The sequence below is a fragment of the Cryptotermes secundus genome, unplaced genomic scaffold (assembly GCF_002891405.2).
Source record: "Cryptotermes secundus unplaced genomic scaffold, Csec_1.0 scaffold1874, whole genome shotgun sequence".
Classification (NCBI taxonomy): domain Eukaryota; kingdom Metazoa; phylum Arthropoda; class Insecta; order Blattodea; family Kalotermitidae; genus Cryptotermes; species Cryptotermes secundus.
In genome coordinates, this window is record NW_019718316.1 from 58,339 (window position 1) to 75,359 (window position 17,021).

Below are 17,021 nucleotides of genomic sequence, written 5' to 3' on the forward strand. Positions count from 1 at the left end.
ACTCCATAGATTCACTGCAAAAAACAGCTATCCTGGGAACATCACACATACTACGGAAAGTGCTACAGTGCGAAGCTTGAAGCCTAGTGGTGCATCACTGGTTCAAGAAAAGGAATACCCAGAAATAAACCTGTGACAAGAGATGTTAATGACGATGATGATGATGATGATGATGATACCAGTGATACCAGTAATTATTGGAGCCACGGGTACAGTCACGAGAGGGTTGAGAAAATATTTGGAACTAATACCTGGTAAGCACTCCATAGATTCATGGCAAAAAACAGCTATCCTGGGAACATCACACATACTACGGAAAGTGCTACAGTGCGAAGCTTGAAGCCTAGTGGTGCATCACTGGTTCAAGAAAAGGAATACCCAGAAATAAACCTGTGACAAGAGATGTTAATGACGATGATGATGATGATGATGATGATACCAGTGATACCAGTAATTATTGGAGCCACGGGTACAGTCACGAGAGGGTTGAGAAAATATTTGGAACTAATACCTGGTAAGCACTCCATAGATTCATGGCAAAAAACAGCTATCCTGGGAACATCACACATACTACGGAAAGTGCTACAGTGCGAAGCTTGAAGCCTGAGTGGTGCATCGCTGGTTCAAGAAAAGGAATGCCAGGAAATAAACCTGTGACAAGAGATGTTAATAATAATAATAATAATGGGCCAAGGGGAAGAAGAGGCACAGATCCTCTCTGACACCAGGTATATAGAAGTGAATATATAGCCTCTCTGTACTCAAGACCATCCATGCGTGATGAAGAATCACACGCGTCGACGCGTGTAGATTAACAAAGATTTTATACAATTAGAAAGACTGGTAATTTTAAATTTTAAAAAGCAGTGTAACAGCTACGTGAGTGATACACACCTGATGATGGCCATTTAGGGCCGAAACATGTAGTGTGGAGGAGGAAAAGCAGTAAAAACTACAATAAAATTTGTTGCACTTAAGACGGTATTTATCCATATATATTGTGTGAGTGTAACAGGATGCTGAAATATAATATTGAAAGTTTATTCACCAAATTGTGAATTGTTTGTCTCCTGGGACTCTTTCATCACAAAATTTTCACCGGCGCTTACCAGCAGAATTGTATTTGGCATATGTGTCATACAGAAATGCACATTGCTCTAAAGTATACCACATCATGATAGAACACAGTGCTCACTAACAGTAACAGAACAAATGACTAATGGAATTGATAACTGCCACCCACTGCTGACAAATCATAAACACATTCCCATGCATGAACTGCACTGATTGCCGTGAAACATAATGCCATCAAACCATCCACAAATTTAATAACTTCCCTTAATTATGGCCCATCAGGCATGCTCATTTATTTGCAAAATTCATATTTGACTCACAGTCGGCTGTGTGCTGGTCGCCAGGAAATGCAGAGCCATGAACCAGTCAACAACCATAAGAACCTCCCTATACAAATACAAAAAGATAAATTTACTTAAAGATAAACACAACAAAGACAAAAAACATTCAATATGAGGTGCTATCAGAAAGTTCCTGGACTTAATGTTGTAACTGCCTCAGTGAAAGAAGATGAGAGGGGAGGGCAAGGTCACACTTCTGAAAGCCTGGTGCATCAGTCTGCCATAAGACACCGTGCTCTGAACACGCATTGTTTTTACTCATAACGCTTTTTCGACTTTGTGTGCCATTTTTTCTACAATGAATGGCAAAATCAAGCAATGTATAGAGTTTTACATGAAACTTGGTAAATCCACTGCCAAAATTCTTGAAATGGTTCATGAGGCTTTTGGAGAACCTTCTTTAAGTGGGAAAGTGGTTTTTGAATGGCATTCACACTTCAAGGCCGGTCAGGTGTCAGTTGAAGGTGACGAACATTCAGGGTGACCAAGCACCAGCAAAATGACAGAAAATATTGAACAATTTGAGAACTCGTCCACAAAGACTGTCTCCAAACAATCCATGACCTTGCAGACACCATTGGGATCAGTCATGGAGTTTGCCAGGAGATCTCAACAGAAAATTTGAACATGTACTGTATTATCCCCTCATCACGGCAACATACCCACCCACACATCCCTGAAAGCCACAGAGTTTGTGACTAACAACGTGGTTTTCATTCCCCATCCTCCCTACTTGCCGGACTTAGCCCCCTGTGATTTCACTGTTTCCCAATTTGAAAATGAAACTGAAGGGACAACAGTATCGGACATCCAAAGGGAATCACAAGCGGTACTCAGCAGCATTGAGGAAAATGTCTTCCACTCCGCTCTTGAAATGTGGAAACGATGAGACCTCTGTATATGTTCCCAAGGAGACTGTTTTGAAAGAGATGGTAGACAAAATGAAGTAAGTTATGTCAGTATTTCTTTTCTGACCTAGTCCAGGAACTTTCCAGTACACCTTATATAGTATTCGCACATGGTCACCCATACACCAAGCTGGTCATGGTAGCCAAGCGGTCTGAGGCATGCACTCCCTTCACTCACTTGGAAGCTGGAATTGTGGGTTCAAATCCCACTCAGTGCATGAATGTTTGGTGTGTGTGTGTGCGTGCGTGTGTATTTCTGTTTTTGTGTACAGGTAGAGACTTGTGACGGGCTGATCACCCGCCCAAGGAATCCTACCAGAAGTCTGAGATCTTGTAAACCAAAGTGAAACAGAGAGTGTCATGGTGGTAGGCCAAGGCCTAAATTGGGGCAGTAGTGCCAAAAGAAAACAAAACATACACCGAACTGTGTGTTAAACACTGTACATCTTCCTGCTAGTACCACCCCAGACAAATGCAGAAGTAGTGGCCATTTTCTGGCAAACGCCAAACGTTTACACTGTCAAGGAATCTTGTGTGGCAACCTTGGAGGTGACTCATATGGATTTGCTCATGGTATCAGGGTAGACATGTCTGTTGAACTGACAGTATGCTATTCATCTCTTTGGGGTCTTTTATACACACACACATACATATATATACGTGGGGCAATCCAAAAGTTTCCAAAATTTGAATTTTGCGCGCGAATAGTTATGAGTACATTGAAATAGCGCTAGGTGTCTGCTCACACATCCTTCTTGAATCAGTGTGGAAAGCGGTGTCGAGATGAGTGATTGGGTTTATTGTTGGTGAACGAATTTCCATTGTTGTGTTTCCGTGAGTCTGCGGTTTTGCAATGGCTGACCTGAGAGAGCAGCGTGTCTGTATAAAGTTTTGTTTCAAACTTGGGAAGACCACTGCAGAAACGCACCAAATGTTGAAGCAAGCTTTTGGTGACAACAGTTTAGGCCAGACACAAACTTACTACTGGTATAAGCGTTTCAAAAATGGCCGAACATAGACTGATGATGATGATCGTTCAGGACGGCCGTCAACGGGCAAAACACCAGAAAATGTCGCGAAAGTTAGGGATCTGATTCTGCAAGATCGTAGACTGACCATCACAGACCTCTGTAACACCATGGGACTAAGTTATGGTACATGTCAACGAATTTTGTCAGAGTAACTGAACATGAGGAGGATTGCGGCGAAGTTTGTGCCACGACTGCTGCAAAATGAACAGAAGCAGCATCGCTTGGAAGTCTGCAGGGAACTTCAGCAACCGCATCAAGAGGATCCAAACTTTCTTTCGAAGGTTGTCACTGGTGACAAAAGTTGGGTTTATGGCTGCGACCCTGAAAGCAAGCAGCAATTGTTGCAATGGAAGAGCCCTTCTTCACCTCGGCCAAAAAAAGCTTGACAAGTCAAGAGCAACATTAAGTCCATGTTGATTTGTTTTTTTTTTTATATTGACGGGATTGTTCATAAGGAGTTCATCCCTCCTGGTCAGACAGTCAATAAAGAGTTCTATCGCGATATTCTAAGGCGTTTGAGGGAGGACATGAGAAGAAAACGTCTAGAGAAGTGGTGCACGAACGACTGGGTACTCCACCGTGACAACGCACGACCACATACGACTTACATTGTGCAGGAATTTTTGGCTAAAAACAAGATGGCAGTTGTTCCCCACCCACCGTACTCGCCAGACTTAGATCCATGCGACTTCTTTCTCTTCCCCAAGATGAAAATCAAGTTGAAGGGGTGAAGATTTGATACAGTTGAGGAAATTCAAGTGGAAACACAGACGGTACTAAACACCCTAACAAAGAGAGACTTCCAGGATGCATTTGAAAAGTGGCAGAAATGCTGGGATTGGTGTATGTGCTCCCAAGGGGACTACTTTGAAGGTGATGGTGCAGAATAATATCTAGGTAAGATGTAATAGATTTTATTAATATATTTCGGGAACTTCTGGATTGCACCACGTGTGTATATATATATATTTTTTTTTTGTCATGTGTAGTGGTGTTTTGCCAGGCCATATGCAGCCTTTCTTAGTATAATTTTTTAGCTCAGTTTTATTGTTATTTCATTCTAGGAGCCTATCCACTGTTAATTAGATGTCTGTCCAGCCTTACAAATGCATAATTTTATTTAATTTGGAGTTTGTTCAACAGTGGCAGTGCAGCTTAACGTCTGTTGACTCAGAAACCTCCATACATGCCGGTGGACTCAGGCACACACCACAAAGGGGGGTGTGCTCTCTCTGTCCCTCCCTCCCCTCTCTGTCAACACACTCACGCCTACCGATTTAACATCTCACTCTACTGGAGCTTCAAACTTATTTCTCTTCCTATTAGGATTTTTCATGTTATTTACTCTCATTTTCCAGGGTAATTTGAATGAACTTCAACCTGTACATCGTGAGGAGCGACGATATTCCTGTGATGAGTGTGGAGATTCATTCAGTCAAGAGCAAATTCTGATAGCACATGGACACATACATAGTGGGGAGCGGCCATTGATATGTAACGTATGTAATAAGTCATTCAGTCATCAGAATAGTCTGAAGAGACATCAGCGCATACATAGTGTGGAGCAACCATTTTGCTGTGACGTATGTAATAAGTCATTCGGTGATCAAGGTAGTCTGAAGAGACATCAGCGCATACATAGTGTGGAGCAACCATTTTGCTGTGACGTATGTAATAAGTCATTCGGTGATCAAGGTAGTCTGAAGAGACATCAGCGCATACATAGTGGGGAGCGGCCATTTATATGTGACATATGTAATAAGTCATTTAGTCAGCAGAGTAACCTGAAGAAGCATATGCACATACATAGTGTGGAGCAACCATTTTGCTGTGATGTATGTAATAAGTCATTCGGTGATCAGAGTAATCTGAAGAGACATCAGCGCATACATAGTGTGGAGCAACCATTTTGCTGTGACGTATGTAATAAGTCATTTGGTGATCAGAGTAATCTGAAGAGACATCAGCGCATACATAGTGGGGAGCAACCATTTTGCTGTGATGTATGTAATAAGTCATTCAGTCAGCAGAGCCATCTGAAGACACATCAGCGCATACATGTTGATGTGTTCAGTAAATCATAGAGAAACAGAGATGGGTTTAGACCAGTGCTTCTCAACCGCCGGGCCGCGGCCCAGTAGTGGGCCCTGGCATCAATTATACTGGGCCGCGAAGGGCTCTTCTGGAATTTGTCACTTTCATTTTCTGAGCATTTTTCATGAATAAATATTTTACAGTGGAAATATTCTGAGGAGAATAATATTTGTGTCGAGAAGCTCAGACACAGAACACCTAAATCTGTGTAGCAAATGTCAGTGACCAAGCTGCATATTTTTAAACATGGAAGTATTCATGAATGATCGGGAAATTTCAGACATCCAAATCTTTCAACATTTGGGAAAGGCAATACCGATGTTTATGATCAGTCATAAAAATTGCCTGCAAACTGATTACAACAATGGGCAGCATATCCTCTGTTCTCAGAACTGAGCGAAATAAAATCTCTGTTGCAAATGTCAGTGACCAATCAGCAAGGAAGTATAAAGAAAATGTTTCCACTGAAATTGAAGATCAAGGCAGTCTGTATCCGGTTCTCAAATCTGGTAATACTGAATACTGTTTCACTGGCAAGTGGACATCCTTCTGCTTCTTCCCCTACTCAGCTGACTTTTATTGTGAGTTACAATGCATAAATATTTTTCTCACTGCCGTTTCTTTCAAACCAACATCATTAAAATCAATTTAACAACACAATAATCAATTTTGCGCTGAATAACATAAGTTTTTGGTGATCAGCATGGGATATGTCAATGAAAATTAGCACAAATTAAATTGATGATGTTGGTCTGAGGAAACTACAAAATGCTGCAAGAGTTCATTAGTCCAGTGATTGATAACTAAAATAAATGTAATTTAATGTTCGTCATCATGCCACACCATATACATAAGTGTACTAACACTCTTTATGATTATGCTATAATTAATTACTAATATTACATTAGCTTAGTGCATGAACTTTAACAAAACTGGAAAGGTATTTACAAGTAAATTTGTTGGGACTGTGCCCTCGTCTTATAAAAAAAGAACTTACTGGGCCGCGGTTTCATAAAGGTTGAGAACCACTGGCTTAGGCTAAAGGAACAGTAATACAGTTTTGCTGTGTGTGGCATGCTTCAGTTTTGTATAATACTACAATATATTGGAGTTGATTGCTTTCAAACTTACGGGAAATGAATCGAGTCCCATGGTACAAAAGATCTGTGCAAATGAGTTCCATTTGATTGTGATTGCTGATTGTCCTGTCTTGTTGAATGGAACCAGACATGACATGATGACATTATCCTACAGTTATGATGTTAATTCAGCTAATGATTAGTAGAGTGTAGCACCGAAACGGATTGACAGCTTATACACATAATTCAGCAGCATCATATGCTTTTTGCTGTACGTTATCTGTGCTCTTCTGCCATCACATGTGAGTAAATTCGTTGATCAGTTAGTTTCAGATTGATATATCACCTGGATTGAGTATATTGAGATAACTGTTATGGATTGGTCAGATGAATACAAACTACGGCAGTGTGGCGTCACAAGGTGAAAGGTGTGACATGAACTTTTACCTATTGTACGAAATTAATTGTCAAATTTTATTCGTTTTATTTTATCCCAGTTACCTTGTTTCATATGCTTGTATTTTATTCTCAGCCACTGCACTGATTAAATAAGATGCTTGTTTATTCTTTATTACATGTTGTGATTTTTTATGTACAGTAATATTGTATTCTAAGGAATTAAACGTAAATTATTTACTCACAGTTGTTGTTATATCATAGTTTTCATTATTGATTTATTTTTATTTTTCTCGCATCTACGCAGTTTCTTTGATATACTTGACGCATGTTCTGTGTACGTGCTTTTCCCTAAAACTGCAGGGATTAGCATGGGTTTTCCTGTCTTTTATACGCTGTTTTGGTATTTGCCCCTGTTTGTTAGAAGTTAGAGCTTCTTCAACTTTATGACTTTCTTCCTGTAATGATGCACCCACCGATTAGACTTCATTTAAAATTATAAATATTTCAAAAATAAGTCTGTATAGTGTCACTTCTTCCATTTGAAGAGTAGAGATCCCGCGTTTTACAGTTGTTTCAGTTCTGCCACACCTGTGCTCTGAAGTAGTTCTCAGATTTGGTTGCTAGTTAGAGAATTACACATGGGTCATTTGAGATGTCCCTGACTGTATGGCCACTTGCTGATAGCAATAAAGTGGTGATGGACACAATTAAAGAACATTTAGAAATGCTGCAGCAGAAATTCAATAAGTATTTTGGAGAGTGTACAAGATTTCGACTGGGTTCGTGATCCATTTGTTGTGAATTCAGAACATCTTCCAATTAATATACAAGAGGAACTCGCAGATTTAAAAGCAGACAGAACATTGAAATTTAAACTTCTTGAAGTGCCTTTGGATAAGTCTTGGTTGGCAATAAGGAATGGATACCCGGCCATCTCCGAGATGGCAGTTAATGTGTTATTGCCATTTTCAACTACATATTTGTGTGAAGTGGGCTTCTTGACGTTAACTGAAATTAAGACATCAAAGAGGGAGTGGCTCAAATCCATTGATGAAGAAATGAAACTTGTGTTGTCAACGATTCCACCACGGATCAGTCGCCTGTGTGCAGCTACGCAGGCGCAAGTATCACATTGAGGGTATGAGTAGAATTACTGTATTCACTTTAATAGTAATAGAAGTGTATTTTCTACACTCTACAGTGAATTAAAGTTCATCAATTGTTAATAAATGCATGAGTCGATTTCTGTTTAATGATATAAAATAACAATATAATAATATTATAGTAATAAGTTGATCATGTTACATGTTTATATTAATTGTCTGATATCATGCATTTTTGAGGGGAATAACATTTTGGTGTGCCGTGTTGAGTCGTGGATAATTCATGGTGTGCTATGAGTAGAAAAAGGTTGCAGAACACTGAACTACGCCATATTGGACATTACAGACAAAATATCTGTTTGCGGGATACTTGGTATATTGATTATATAAAGAAAGTTTAATAAAGGTGGGATAATTCTGCTTGTGGAGAAATATAGTAGTACTAAGAATTTAATTGAAAAGATCATGAAAGACTTGCTTACATCTTTTCATTGTGAATATCAGCAGAGAAACTGAGCAGTCTGTCATGAGATCAAAAAGAAAGTGGTTTGGCACTCAGGNCCCTGTTTTCTTCACTACCTGAATGAGCTGCATCATAACCGAAGCTAATTCTTGGTCACTCTGAGCAAGTGATCTCTGATTACTGATACTTTTCTTTCCAAGGAACGCTTGCTTCATTTTGCATAAGCTGTACCATACATCATTCCTCAATAACTTTGCATCAGCAGAACTCTACCTGGTATGTTGCCACACGTTGGCTGTCACTGCATCACAGAACTGATCCTGCTCCATGGTCCTGGTATATGTGTTCCATTTTGTGTGTCTTCACCATATAAAGTAGTGGGCAGCGCACAAATGGGTTGCAGTTGTCCTCAGAAAAGTGTGAAGTTAGGCTGATGCTGTGTATTCTATATGCGAGTGAAATCATCTGGCTCAGGATAGGGGCCTGTGTCTGGCTGTGAATGGTAATGAACCCTTGCATTCCATAACATGTTGGTAATTTACTGAGTAGCTGAGCAAACAGTAGCTTCTCTGGAAAGGTGTAGCTGTGTGAAGTTGGTTAATATTTGGCATTAGAACTTCTAGATTGATTGTCTGGAACTGACATTTGGTGTTGACCCCATCCTGCTGAAGCAACCCAAATGTGTCTCTAATGGTCAGTAAGTCTGGATGCTCCTGTTATACAGGGTGTCCCAGGAGGAATGTGCCAAACTTCGGGAGGGTGTTCTTTATGTTAAAGTATGCCGATATAACCCAAAACACCTATGTCCAAAGTTGAACGGTTACGGAGATAATGGCCCAAGAAAAGTGTGGTCTTCTGGCAGGTCCAAGCACTGTACCTCGCTGTACCTCTCAGCTGAGAGCCCTTATCTATGTTTGTCCTTGAGTGCGATGATACTCCCTAGCCGTGCTTATGTAGTTGGCTCATACCAGAACGCGCAGTCAGCACGTTACGTCATCGCTCGCCAGTCATGTGTTATGTATACTGCTTGGAAACCTAAGGACAATTATGACATGGCGAGCGAGTATTTTGTACTTCACTTTTATGGCTTTCCGTCACTCACAAGTTAGTTTGATGTTACGTACATTATTAACATTACAGAATCCACATATTCCTGCCAGTTTTAATATGTATTTTGTAATCAACAAGTGTGTAACCCCGGTCAAAGTTTGACACTTCTCTGGCCATTATCTCCGTAACCGTTCAACTTTGGACATAGGTGTTTTGGGTTATATCGGCATACTTTAACATAAGGAACACCCTCCCGAAGTTTGGCACATTCCTCCTGGGACACCCTGTATACATTGGGATAGTACATTATGCTATGTATATATACCTGAGGGCAGTGACTCTCATCCAGCCAGTCAGTTTATGAAACCCTATATTCCCACCAGACTGAAGCAAAGCTTGTCTTCTTCCAAGAAATGAATTTTTGCAGTATGTGTTTTCAGTTTAATTACTGCTACATAAGTAACTCCAAGGAGCTGAGTTAGTAATCATTAATGGAAGTTGTTATTTTAGAGACCTCATGTCCCACTAGTGCAGAAACTGTTCTAATGTATATAAATTTTACGTCCCATTGTGAACACATGCTGTGTGCAGCGAAAGAGCTGCTTGGTGTAGCTGATGCAGCAGAAGGCAATGAAGAGACAAATAACAGTACAGACCTCAGGGAATAATAAATATGAAAGAGAAATATGGGCAGAATAACAGTGAGACTCTGAACGTGACATAGAAGCCTGTACCTTAACTGAAAGAGAAGAAAAAAAATGTGTCTGACTTACGCTTCATTCACCAAAATTCAGAATTTAAAATTGATATTGTATATTACTCAGAATCACTTGCTGGGTTTTTGGATTGTGTTCATTGTCTGGTGTTCACAGAACAAGAGAATGTACCATTTCAGAAACTGTGTCTGTTTCTGTCCTCTCTTGAGGGGGGGGGGGGGCACAGCTACTCTGCTGGGTCCATTAGAAAGAGCTCGTTCTAGCAGAGGGTGGGGGGGGGCACAACTACTCTGCTGGGTCCATTAGAAAGAGCTCGTTCTAGCAGGACAATGGACAAAGTCCAAAATTCCAGCGATTCCAGAAATCTTTAAAATGTACAGGTATCCTACTAGCATATGAGTGTTCTGGCGAGCGTGTGTTATTTAGGGTTTAATTTACGATGCGCTTAGTAGTTTAGGCTACATAGCATCAGCTGGAATAATGCTTCATAAGTGGTGAACTTGGAACAATTTTAAACAAAGCAGTTGTTACATTTTTCTCTGCAGCATCTAAAGAATAACCCGGAAAGAGTCATTTGGTACAGCCAGTAATCCCCATGGATAATTGACTGGAGCGTTCGGATGTGAGTATAGCTGCACGAATATACTTGTCACATCATCAGATCGTTTCATGGCTGTAATGTTCATTGTTGAATTGGAAGTCTGGTTGTGCCATGTGTATCGTCATGCTGTATGTTTGTAATTAGTGGAATACTGAGAAAATGTGAGCACAGTACAATTGATACAGGGTCAGACTTGCTGAGGCGCAGCATTTAATCAGCTCACATCTGCTTTTGGCACAGATATTACTCATATAAACTGTGTGGAACAGAATGTGGAGACTGTGTCCATTTCACTGTCAGTGTGCTCCAACTGTTTGCATGTCATGTCATGTCATAACATAGCCAAGATGGGCCACAGAAGCACAGTTCTTCCTCCGCGACACTGTGGGGCTGAATGGCATTCACCCTTCAAGTAAGTTAAATTGGTGTTGTTGGTGATGTGGACAGTTTGAGTTCCATTACTTCTGCGACTTCTACTTCTAGTTCTTCTCCCACTGCAACTTCTTCCATATATACTTGTGACTTTGAAAGGAAAATAGAAGATATACTTGGAGAAGATCAGTTTGGATTTAGAAGAGAAAAAAGAACCAGGGATGCAATTGGGATGATGAGAATTATAGCAGAACGAACTTTGGAGATAGATGAAGAACTCTTTGTTTGCTTCATAGACTGGCAGAAGGCATTTGACTGTGTAAATTGGATCAAATTAATGCAGATCCTAAAGGAAACAGGTATCGATTGGCGTGAAAGAAGATTGATTAGCAAATTATACACGGATCAGAAAGTTAGAGTACGACTGGACAGTGGGGAGACAAGAAGTGTGCAGATTGGAAGAGGAGTTCGACAAGGATGCTGTTTATCGCCAATTTTGTTCAACTTGTACAGTGAATGCCTTACCAAGGAAGCTCTGGATGGGCTCGGAGACTTCAAATTAGGGGGGCAAATTATTCAAACTGTGAAATATGCAGATGACCTTGTGTTAATGGCTAAGGAAGGAACTGTGCTACAGGGCATGATTGATAGACTAATTGAAATTGGAAGGTGCTATGGCATGGAAATGAATGTGGAGAAAACAAAAGTAATGAAAATTTCGAGACAACCAACCCCAGTCACAATAAAGATAGACCAAAAACAACTGGAGAATGTGAAATGTTTTAAATATTTGGGTAGCTTGTTAACAGATGATGGAAGGTGTACTTGTGAAATTAAATCCAGGATTGCCATGGCAAAAGCTGCATTTAGCAAGAAGAAGAATCTTTTTACCAGCAAATTGGACTTAAATTTGAGGAAGAAACTAGTGAAATGCTACATTTGGAGCATAGCTCTGTATGGGGCTGAAACATGGACACTTAGGGCAGTAGATCAGAAACATCTGGAAAGTTTCGAAATGTGGTGTTGGAGAAGGATGGAGAAGATCAGTTGGACCGATTATGTGAGAAATGAAGAAGTGTTAATTAGAGTCAGTGAGCAGAGGAATATCCTACACGAAATAAGAAAACGGAAGGCTAATTGGATTGGTCATGTTTTACGCAGAAACTGCCTTCTAAAAGAAGTTATTGAAGGAAAGATAGAGGGGTGGATAGAAGTGACAAGAAGACGAGGAAGAAGACGTAAGAAGATGCTGGATGACCTTGGGGACAGAAGAGGATACTGTCATTTGAAGGAGAGAGCTCTAGATCGCATTAAGTGGAGGAATTGTTTTGGAAGAGACTGGACCTGTCGTCTGATAAATTACTGATGATGATGATGATGATGATGATGATGATGATGATTGTGACTGTTAATTGCACTCTGACTGTGACTTCTGCTTCCACAAGTTCTGTATCTCACAATTGTACTTCTGTGACCTGTACCACTAACACTTGTATTTTGGCATAGTTAACCCTGTGTGATAAGCTGTTGCAGTTATAAGAAGTGAACTTTGCAGTGTGCTAACTGCATGACATCGTTATTCATCATACCAGTGAACTGATGATCACTTGTCCATCAATTAAGAACCAAACTGCCAGCAGCTGCTTCAGTTCACATCGCCCTGATCTGTGCAATTCTTTGACCTACACGGAATCCACTTGGGTTCCACATGCAACATTCCCTGAGATAAATCCTTGCCCTCCCAAAAGCATTAAATTCCTTACTAAGAAATGACCGTGGATTGAGTGGGTTGGCTACAAAATTCCACATAACATTTAATTTAAACCATTTTGCAGGCACTACGGCAGACATTCACATAAGTGTTCAGGCGAAAGAAATTTTAAGTCACATACACATCATCAATTTTCTGATGTTTTTTAATATATGGCCACATCAATGTTATGCTGTCTTCTGGGATCTGATTCCACATGGAACATTAAAGTTCACGAATGTTTCAGCATGACATACGGCCTCCATCTTCAGGGTTGAAGAACAAGCCAAGCAGCAAGCAAGCTTGGCTTACTCCTTGGCCCTGAAGACAGGAGGCATCATGTTCCTTTGAAACGCTGGCAAACTTCCATGGGACTAAACAGCATCACAACCCAGAAGATAATATTCTTAACTAACTTCCATACAACTGCACACAGATGTGATATAGAAAGTTGAGATGATAAGTCCAGTGAATGGATGGACAAACATGTGTGACTTCATATATATCAGTGTTCATGGTGTGAACTCTGCACCTGACCAAAACCATAGTATCACAAAAGCTACGTGCTGCCTGAAAATTACAAGCCTTTCATGTCACCACATGGCAGTACATCACTAATAATGGTTCCTGGATGGTTCAAAATCTGTATACAGTTCAGTTGAAGCTCAGCCTGAGATCAAACATCCTTAGATTTCCTACAGTTTTCTCCAGTGCCTCCAGGATAATGCAATAATAATAAAAACAAGCTGGGATATCTTGCTCCCATAATCCTGTTGCATGATTTATGTACATCCTACCCTCTTATTCCATATCAAATAATATCAGCAATTAACAGTCCAATAAAATAACCAAATGGACAAACATCTGTGTGTCATTTATTGGGGAAACATCAGGAATGAATCATTACTTGGCAACTATAAAACAGAAGCATCAAAATTCCAAGACAAAAGCCTGCTAACAGGGAAGTTACTGAGACTCTGCTGGAAATTGTTCAGCCAGTCCAGTGGAAGAAAGAAAAATTATGTCAACTCTTTCTGCACGTTTGGACCTGCAGTACAGCCGACAAGCTAATAAACTCCATACAGCTGAGCATTTCTTGAGAAGCCAATAGTTGCTCATCAATACAAGAGATTCAAAATATTTTATGGAACCCAAAGGTTCATTACTGTCATCACAAGAGCCAACCACTGGTCCCTAACCTAAGTGAATCCAGTTTACACCTATTCATCCCATTTCTCTATGATCCACTTTAGTATTAGACTCCCATCTGTGTCTAGGTCATTCCTAGTGGTCTCTTTCCATCAGGTTTTCCTACCAAAACCCTGTATGCACTCCTCTTTCTTCTCATGTGTGACACATGCTCTGTATGCACTCCTCTTTCTTCTCATGTGTGACGCATGCTCTGTCCATCTCATGCTCTGTATGCACTCCTCTTTCTTCTCATGTGTGACACATGCCCTATCCATCTCATGCTCTGTATGCACTCCTTTTTCTTCTCATGTGTGACACCTCCTCTGTCCATCCCATACTCCTTGATCTTATCATTCTAATTATATCTGGTGACAAGTATAAGTTATGGAGCTCCTCATTATGCAGTTCTTTTTCCCTCCAACCTCCCACTATTTCATCCCTCTTGGGTCAAATAATCTTCTCAGCACACTGTTTTCAAACACCCTCAGTCTATTTTCTTCCCTTAATGTTAGAGACCAAGTTTCATACTCATGCAAAACTACAGACAAAGTTATGCTTTTGTGTATTTAAGTCTTTACATTTCTAGACAGCAAATGAGAAGACAGATGGTTCTGACCTGAAAGATAACAGGCATTACCTGAACTTAATCTGCTCTAATTTCCGAAGGGGCAAATTCTGATTTGTTACTGCTATTCCCTAGGGGCACGCGATAGTGTAGTTTGTTGAGGCACTATGCTACAAGCCAGAAGGTCGTGGGTTCGTTTCCCAGTGAGGTCATTGGATTTTTCAACTGACCTATTTCTTCCAGTGGCAGTATGGCCATGGGGCCAACTCAGCCTCTAACAGAAATGAGTACCAGGAATCTTCCTGGGACTAAATGTGGCTGGCATGTATGGCTGACTACCTCATCAAAATCTGTCAGCAGACTGTCTAAATAATGTGGCAGCCTCAACATCTCACAACCCTATGGGCCTTCATGGCCTGTTACAGGGACAGCTTTACCTCTTTACCTTTACTGTTATTCCCAAATACGTGAACTTCACATTTCCAAAGGACCTGTTAGCAATCTGTATGTTATGATTTTGTCCTGCATCCTGATGATGCGTCAACATATGCTTAGTTTGCTTTGTGTTTATTTCTAGACCAATCTCCTTAGTAGTGTCAATTAAATTTTTGTGTAAGATTTTAGATTTTCATGGCAGTGACTATAAAGAAAGCAGTCTTATGGGATGCGGTGCTGTGTAGATATGGTGTTAACCGATGTTTCGGAGAAACGTATTGCCTCAATCTTGAGGGTACAATAAAAAAAGTGTTTTTCTTTAAGGTATTTATGTTACATATATCCCAGGAGATTCACATCATCAGCATAAACAAGCAGTTGATTTATCCCATTTAATATCAGTCCCACCCAATTTTCTTGCACCTTCCTAATGGCATATCCTAAAGTAAAGATAATAAGCAATGACAATAAAGCGTCTCCTTATTTCAGACCATTATGAAGAAAAAATATACAAGAAAAATGTTAGTCATGATACTGTTAATAATAAGATATTAAATTGCAGTTCCATGTTTCTTGCACCAATTACTGTAGATGAGGTATTAAACGTAACCAGTTAACTAAAAGGTAAATTTTCAGCAGGCTATGATGAAATACCATGAAACCTAGTATAAGATAAGTATTCAGTTTACTAAAAAACCTTTATATTTAAAATTTCATTATATTCTGGAACCTTCCCAAATTTGTACCACAGAATTTTAAGGGGGCAGGACAAGCAATAGCTGTAGCCCTACTACAGTCAGTGGGTAGTTGTTAGCTATAATAACAACATTGGTGTTGCATTTGAGATTTTCACATCAGTGGCTGCGAACAGTTCCATCTTCTGTGATGAAGTGCTGCACAGTTCAGCAGAATGCAACTGATATACGAGCTCCAACTTCAGGGTTAATGATAAGCCAAAGCAAGAAACAAGCATGAATCAGGCAGATTTCTGCCGCAAAGTTCCAGAATCACTATACCCAAGAAATAAAGTGAATGGGTCCATCTTGATCACCGAGCTGTGAGATGTATTAAACCATGAATTGCATCACTTAAAAATGATATCTACTGCCAAAAAGTATACTTGGGAACACTTTTTGGGTGTTTTCTATATAAAGTAACAAAGAGTATGAAGAACCTCATTTAGAAAATTAAAATAAGCCAGAAGATGAAGTACTTGAATTGCATTTCTAGTTAAAGGGACACACACCAATCTTACATCCTATCAACTCACACAACAAGCAAACTGTGACAGTCAATGAATGCTGTCATGTTTCTCTTTCAAAACAGAAAATACAATTATCATCCTCAATGGCACAGATATGGGTTTGCTACTGCAGCTCTGGCAATGTGTGAGGCTGCCAAGAAACATTATCTCTATCACACAAGCAATAGTACTCATAAATTTATGAAATTGAAGGACAATTCCAAATCTCAGCAGTGATTTGCATGCCACAGCATTAAGTAGGAGATTACTAACTGGCTACACAAGGAATGGTCCCCTTTCACCATTAATGCACAAACCAGAACTGCTGCTTTTGTGAATACTGTCTTGCTCAGCTGCTTCACATGCATGACAACCCAGCCCCAAGGCCACTGGTGGCACATGATATACTGTAATAGCTATGTCACAAAATCTTAACTGGAGAACACTACACATGTCACTGGCAAGGGAGTACTGGGTACTCAAGAATTTCCCAATATTTTATGGGACCCCCTTTCAGCTTGTTCACAAGAACCCGATTGCCTGACCTGTTACAGACCAGACTCCATACCTTTTCCGTCAGATTAATGTTTATATTAACCTCCAAAC

General features: G+C 40.1%; 1 protein-coding gene across 1 annotated transcript in view; it reads left to right on the top strand.

The window, feature by feature from the left end:
• The window catches only part of LOC111861323 (zinc finger protein 250-like), a 26,963-nt gene extending 10,871 nt beyond the window's left edge, over positions 1 to 16,092 (top strand). Inside the window, exons 5-6 of the mRNA XM_023845790.2 lie at positions 4,713 to 4,853; positions 16,018 to 16,092. Coding sequence (XP_023701558.2) covers positions 4,713 to 4,853; positions 16,018 to 16,092 — 216 coding nt within the window. The remainder of the gene's footprint in view (positions 1 to 4,712; positions 4,854 to 16,017) is intronic.
• The last annotated feature ends 929 nt before the right edge of the window (positions 16,093 to 17,021 follow it).